At 40.0% G+C, this 7,500-nt stretch overlaps 2 protein-coding genes across 3 annotated transcripts in view; one reads left to right on the top strand and one right to left on the bottom strand.

Moving 5' to 3' along the window:
* The window catches only part of LOC122258116 (uncharacterized), a 21,734-nt gene extending 19,557 nt beyond the window's left edge, over positions 1 to 2,177 (top strand). The window contains exons 4-5 of the mRNA XM_043023854.2: positions 1 to 101; positions 1,161 to 2,177. The exon at positions 1 to 101 is cut by the window's left edge and continues 38 nt beyond it. Coding sequence (XP_042879788.1) covers positions 1 to 101; positions 1,161 to 1,391 — 332 coding nt within the window. The 3' untranslated portion in view covers positions 1,392 to 2,177. The remainder of the gene's footprint in view (positions 102 to 1,160) is intronic.
* Positions 2,178 to 2,239: 62 nt separating this feature from the next.
* The window catches only part of LOC122266082 (uncharacterized), a 19,429-nt gene continuing 14,168 nt past the window's right edge, over positions 2,240 to 7,500 (bottom strand). Inside the window, exons 2-7 of one of the 2 annotated variants that reach the window (XM_043035677.2) lie at positions 6,252 to 6,375; positions 5,503 to 6,038; positions 5,201 to 5,360; positions 4,710 to 4,886; positions 4,011 to 4,123; positions 2,240 to 3,728 (exon numbers count right to left, since the gene is read on the bottom strand). In XM_043035677.2, the coding sequence (XP_042891611.2) occupies positions 3,273 to 3,728; positions 4,011 to 4,123; positions 4,710 to 4,886; positions 5,201 to 5,360; positions 5,503 to 6,038; positions 6,252 to 6,375 (1,566 nt within the window). In that variant the 3' untranslated portion in view covers positions 2,240 to 3,272. The remainder of the gene's footprint in view (positions 3,729 to 4,010; positions 4,124 to 4,709; positions 4,887 to 5,200; positions 5,361 to 5,502; positions 6,039 to 6,251; positions 6,376 to 7,500) is intronic. The other variant, XM_043035685.2, reaches the window with a different exon arrangement.

The following is a 7,500-nucleotide window of genomic DNA, read 5'->3' as shown; positions in this document are numbered from 1 at the left end:
GCGAGGGGAACGACCGAGCGTGCTGGTACGACGCGCCGCCGCCCTACGTGGAGGTCGTCCCTCCGCCGCCCTCGTACCAGGATGCCATTGCTCATGTGGAGGTGAGGCGCCCCTTCCTCTCCGTCGCTGGGATTCCACTCCTACGCTGCGCCTTTCCTTTCGATTCTGCGTCAGCATTGCCTCGGACCATAATCGGATGATATTTGTTTTTTAAATGTATATATATATATATATATATATATATATATATATATATATATATATATATACTGTATATATATATATATATATATATTATATATATATATATATATATATATAATATATATATATATTATATATATATATATATATATATATATATATATTATATATATATATATAGCATATATATATATATATATATATATATATATATATATATATATACATATATATATATATATATTATATAATATATATATATATATATATATATATATATATATATATATTATATATATATATATATATATATATATATATATATATATATATATATATAATATATATATATATATATATATATATATATATATATAATATATATATATATATATATATATATATATATTATATATATATATATATATATATATATATATATATATATATATATATATATATATATATATATATATATATATATATATATATAATATATATATATATATATATATAATATATATATATATATATATATATATATATATAATATATAATGTATATATATACATATATATATATATATAATATATATATATATATATATTATATATATATATATATATATATATTATATATATATATATATATATATATATATATAATATATATATATATATAATATATATATATATATATATATATATATATATATATATATATATATATATATATATATATTATATATATATATATATATATATATATATATATATATATATATATATATATATATATATATATATATATATATATATATATATATATTATATATACATACATACGTATATATGCATGCACACACACACACACACACACACACACATTTATATATAAGTTTAAAGGTATTCCTCCGCCACCGAGCTACAGCGCTTGCCTCCCTTCCTCCTCCCCAGAAAGCCTGCCCCGTGAGCGACGCCTCAGCCGCACCAACAACGACCAGCGACGCACCGGGCTTAACCTGCAGGATGGACGCTCCGATCAGGGACTTCGCAAGGACGTCCTGTGACTTCGACTGCCAGTTGCCCTTCGACACGAGGTCATCGCAAGCTCGAGTCGCTCCGCCTGAACGCAGTGCTTGCAGACCCCTCGCTTCACACCACAATGACGTGGCAATACACATATGAAGCTTTTATGGGAATGATCTTGCGATTTTGATGAAATTTGGCCTTTCGCGCCTCATTAACGTGTGTCCGGACGCCATTGGCCAGAGACACAGAGAAAGACCCGAAAAGATACATTTGAGTCGGCGCAATAAGGAGTCCTCTTGAATGGGTTCGCGTGGATGTGGATTTTTTTTTTTTTTTTTTTCAAATGAAGAAATATGTTATACAGAAGTTGTACAGTTGTGTATGAACATAGCATCATCCCTTTTTATCTGTTTAAACAACAATATCATTCTCTGTAGTTATTGTGTCTGTGTTTTGATATGTTAGTATATTTGACTCAGTGTTTCGTCACTGTTTATGCGTTAGTATATTTGACTCAGTGTTTGTCACTGTTAATGTTAGTATATTAGACTCAAGTTATCTTGTCACTGTTAATACGTTAGGTTATTTGACTCAGTGTTATGTCACTGTTAATATGTTAGTCTGTTCGACACACAATGTACACTTCCATTATCAAAAATTATTTCCCTGTTTTATGTGCTCATCAGTGGCTTTGTGCTATCACTCGTAAATAGTTTCTTATTCTGATTTTCATCTTACAAACAACTATCACTCCATTTTTAAACGGCCTGAAGATAACACTAAGATAATTCATTTATATGCCTTTCAGGTCGAGATTCCTGTACAAGATATAATTATCTTACTTGATCCTTTCCCTATTTTCTTTCCATTTTTCTAATAATTGTTGAGTAATTTCTTGTTCAACATCTATCCCTTTTAATTCAATAAAAAAGACATCGTAAAGGCAACTTGTTTTAGTGGATACCCACATAAACACCGGTAAGGGTTCATGGAAAAGACAAAGATACTCAAGGAAATATATATGTATATACATAACAATATCAATTATTGTAGTGGCGTGATGAGATAACTTCACTCGTAGTTGGGCTGAGAAAATCAATAACAGCGTAAATCGTAACGATATATCACCTTATCAATTCTTTAATAAAACACAGAAAAGGGGAAACAAAATAAAAAAATCTGATTCAGAAAACGTTGTCAGTGATAACACATAAAAGACAATGACAACACCAAGGGAGAGAGAAGACAGAAAACATAATATCGATGGCAAAGTGCGATATTAACAGGTGGTCTGCAAACCTGAAGAGATCCTTGTCCGTGAGTGTGTAAAGTGTCTCACATGTTCGAGATAAATATGTCCTTCGTACAGTCGTGCAAACAGGTGCATGAAGGGTTGAACACCAATGTGCAGCGTCCAGCATGTGTCTCGCATTGTTAGCACATGTTTGCAGTATCAAAAACGTGGGTCATTGTTAACAGATATATGCAGTAGCTAATGTGTGTGTCTATATATGTACGTAATGTCCAGTATATCTCAACATATATGTGTCAAACACATGTACTAATGCCGCAATATATGCACCGTGAGATACCGACCTGTTGCTTAAACAATTAAATATATAGATGTTTTACATCTGAACAGCTGAATGCTATCAGTCCAGCTGAATTAACCTAGAAATATAAATAACATTACACTTCTCAAATATAGATATGGAATAGATATATAGCTGTCATGTCAGAAACATCACAGGTGTCCACTCGACTGCTAAATAGGAGAGACGGCATCAGTAGAACGATGCTTAAAGGCCGTTGCAAACACAACAGCTAATCAACTGCAGCAGAGTATGAAAGACTCGGTAAGGCTTCCTGGATCCTCTGCTCTTATATCACAATTAAAACTATTTGTGAAAAGGCAGGATGGCCTTAATATGAAAATAATGCAATATACATTCGTTGAAGTTACCAGGAGCTCGTATATCTTCATTTCTTATGTGAAGAATCCAACGGATTTCCGTGCCAGTGCCTCCCTCTCCCCCTTCACACTTCGCTGATGCTCGGGAGACCCCACTCGTTCGTGAGGATCATCTTTCTGTCGTCGTGCTTCTGTGAGGATCGAATGCCGTACTTCAGAATGTCCGTTCCGAGGTAGAACTTGAGGTTGTCTCGAGGACTTTCTCCGGCCTTCCTCGTGTCCTGACTGTCGGGTTGGTCCTTCTCTTCCTCTGCGACCGCATCCCGAGGGAATTCGTCTCCCCTCACTTCGGAAGCAGCTTCTTTGCCTTCGGCGCTTTCCTCCGACACGGTTTCCTTCTCCTGAACTACCTTGTTAACTTGACTCTCTTTTTCCTTGCGCACCTTGAGGTCTTCGGCGGTGGGGAGGCTGGCGGCCTTGAGGGTGTGGCTCTGAGGACTGAGGAACACCGCCAGGGGAATGAAGACAGTTGGGATGGCCACCACCACATGGGCCAGCCAGCAAACGACGTTGGTCCAGTGCTGCGGACAAAGGGGTCATGGTTACTGGTGTAGTTCGTGGTTACTGTTATAGCTCATGGTTATTGTTCAGGTTCATGGTCTCTGTATTAGTTTATTGTTACTTTTAAGAATTATTAGCTGGTGTGAACAAACCGAACGGTGACGATGGAGGACTCGAAAAAGAATTTGAGCAGTGGCAGAGGTAAGGCCAGACGACTATTTTCATAACCCTTTTTTTATCTACAAAATACAAACTACATATACCAACAAATAGATAAAAGAAACCAATGACTGATGACTTACCGGACCATAAACACAGTACAGAACCAGCACCAGAGTGGGCTTGAGTGGCCACGCCCAAAGTGCGCCCACCGTCAGCACTGCGTCTCTTGCCCAGCTCTCCACGCTGCCCAGGCCTGAAAAAACAGCGAAGGTGATACTAAACGCAAATGGAATACTGATAAGACAATACTAATTTGCCTTGAGAGTCGAGTGAATTGCTATTTCTCAAGTGCATGGACAATAAAAAACACGGATTACGATTATGGTGTATATGTTAAGCATGGTATAATACAGGGTATATTTGTAACTGTGCTTATTTTACTTATTTTACTTATTGTAACTGGCTCTCAGCACTAATTCTATAAAGTTAGTCACTGTTCTATATCCATTAGTGTTCTCACTGTTATATGATGCCACGTCGTTATTCATATTCCTTGCATTGCATTTTTTGACCTTCACAATCTCTCAGAGAACTGAAGAAGAGACGATTCCATGTGCAATGTTGATCATCAAGAGACTGTCATTTCAGAGACTACATGATTGCATCATGACCAGAGGCAAGTGAATTCATTGAATATACCAAAACACATAGATATATCAACTATGGAAATGGAGAAGACACGTTCACTCTAGAGTCCCAGAGGCAGCTAATAGCCGCCGCCCGGGAAAGCACTCTCCGTGGCACCATCAAGCGCAATGCCACCTCGAGCTCGACCTCACCTTCCTCCTCCTCGTGCAGGTCTTCCTCCTCCTCCCTCATGATGACCTTGGATGACCTAGTAGCCACGCTCACCACCAGGGCCAGGATCACCAGCAGAAGCGTGAATAGCGCCGCCCATTCCAGGAAGAGGCTGATGACATAGGCCTGCGTGATGTGCGCGTCGCAGATGATGCTATCTGCGGAGACAGACCGGGAGTCGTGGGAAAGGGGACTTCGGGGGCGAATCAAACCAGCGAAATTTTGTGTTAGTCATCGCCTATATTAAGTTTATAGAGGGAGAATATTTATGGCTGAAATGTGAAAATGAAATGGGCAAGCTAATATTGTATACTGTCCTTTTCTCTTTTTCTTCCACTCTCTTTTACTTGCCAGAATGTTGGTTTATTTCTACTAATATCTCCACAGACTAGAAGACAGATATCATTATTGAATCAGGCCACTTATTCACAAAAACAAAGATGTCGGGCATAAGTTTCTGCAAAACACTTACAGAGAAAGTAACCCGCCGCGGTGACCTCGGGCTGATGGGGAGCGAAATGGGGAGTGGTACCCCCAAGAGTTCTGACCAGCACAGTCACAGCTGCCGGCACACCCACAAGCACCCCCGCCCCTGCGCCTACGCCCCATGAACCCCGTGGGTGAAGGAGCGGCTGTAAAAGTAAAATCAAGATCATGATATTTTATATGGATATTCTGCCATTTATGTTACTATTTTATATTGTATCCTTTTGTTGTACCTATTAATACAATCACACATTCATACGCACACACTGTAGGTGTCTGACGCCTTACCCTCCTGAGAATGGCGAGTCTGGCCACGGCAGTGAAGGCCAGGCTATAGGCGCAGGACGACGTTATGAGGTCCTGCTCGTCGCTGCTCCAGGCGACGGGCGCGAGGCTCGAGGTGGTCATGGGGAAGGCAGTGAAGGAGGCGCTGGGCTTGGCCGACGAAGGATCTACAGGAATCTCTCGGGGAGGGTTGTGCTCTTCGGCGGTGAGGGCCTTGAGCCCCGTGGTCGCCCTCGAGGCCCGGGACAGAGCCTCCGCCCTCGACGCATAGACTTCGCCGTTCGTCAGATCGACGTACTCCACGGTGAACTCGTCGCTGCTGCCGCTCTCACTGCTGTCAACGCTCCGCGACTGCACGCTGCGGACGGCGTCGTGGCTCAGCGGCTGGAAGGAGCCCGCTGCGCGCCCGCCGCCCTGGAGGTCCGAGAGGTCGTGCTTTAGCGCCGAGAGCGTGAAGGGCGCCCACACCGCCGTCAGGTAAACGAGGCTCACCACGATGATGGAGGTGATCAGGAGGCGCTCGGCCTTCCTGCCGTCTCCTGCAAGGAATGTTTGCAATCAGGGCTACGGTCGTCGCCATCCAAACATGCGAAGGCGGTGATGCGCTGCTCGTGTCGATATGCGGGTTAGCATTTCTGAACAACTAAAACTGGTGCATATTCTAGTTGCGCCGCGAGACACAACCGCAAATTACACCCAATAAAACAGAGCTTATGAGAGAAGTTACACTCATATCAAACGGTGAAACTCACCTGACTTACTTCTGCTGCTGCAGGAGAGTCGCCAAAGAGCCACCCAGTTGACGATTGACAGTGTTGCAATGAAGATCAACCGCAGCACTGAAATCAGCAACGGCGACATCCACTCTGGCGCCATCTGCAGCCGAAACAGATAACATTACTAAAAAAATAATTACTCGATCACTACTGCCTCATCTTAAAGTAATAGCGAATACCATCATCTAAAAAATAGGACCATCAAGTATATTATACCAGATTGCTGTTAAACAATTGCTCTTGAAATAAATACACTTAAATCTGCCCCATGAACAAAATCCCAGCCGAGATAATAAAAGATGAGATGCGTGATAAGGTATGGTCTGATTCCTCTACGGAGTGCTTAATGTACGAAGCGACCGCAATACCGCGGGGTCGCGAGGCATGTGAACTGTATTGCTAAAGGCCCTTTTTTCTTCATTCTCCAACCACGGAATTACGAATTCAGAACATTATTGCACCTGCGACTGTTGCGTGTACCTGATGTCAGTTGCACACATTTTGAATTCAGTCACGTATATCACATTCACACGGACACGTACACATACACACCCACGCGCTCACATACATATACACATACACACGCGTGCACACACACACACACACACACACACACACACACACACATATATATATATATATATATATATATATATATATATATATATATATATATATATATATATATATATTACACACATATATATGTTTATATCAAACTAAAGCTTCTATACATTCAATTTTTTATTTACCTACCAATCTATCCCTCTATCTACATATAGATGCACTACATACATGCAGATGTACAGATAGACATGGTATAGAAATGAGAACTGATGCCATGGCGTATCGACACTGCTATATAGAGAGACAGACATAGAAATGATTATCTTGAAATTTAGAAAGGAAGGCAAACCTAAACATGCTCATACGACAACATCAAGTGTAAAAAACTGGAGCGTGTAAAAAGTGAGAGCTAAATTAAGAAGAGCTGGTTTACGTAATGAGATGCCATGTTCTCGTTACGACAAGGCTCACTGATCTAGATATCATTCGCAAACTTTTGAAAAAATGATATTCACATAAAATCTTTTTGGGTGTGAATTTACCCCGGCCACAGTCATGCTTTGCTTGCCTGAGGCGAAGATGATATTCTATTTGTGCGTTAATATTTACTTGACATCGTTCAAATTCCGTGATGCCAGCAGCCCGCGCCCCGACCCGT

Source organism: Penaeus japonicus, unplaced genomic scaffold, assembly GCF_977035675.1.
Source record: "Penaeus japonicus unplaced genomic scaffold, GWHDUDI00000001_assembly GWHDUDI00000005, whole genome shotgun sequence".
Lineage (NCBI taxonomy): Eukaryota > Metazoa > Arthropoda > Malacostraca > Decapoda > Penaeidae > Penaeus > Penaeus japonicus.
Note: the sequence above shows the minus strand (reverse complement) of the source record. Positions and strands in the feature narration are given on the sequence as shown.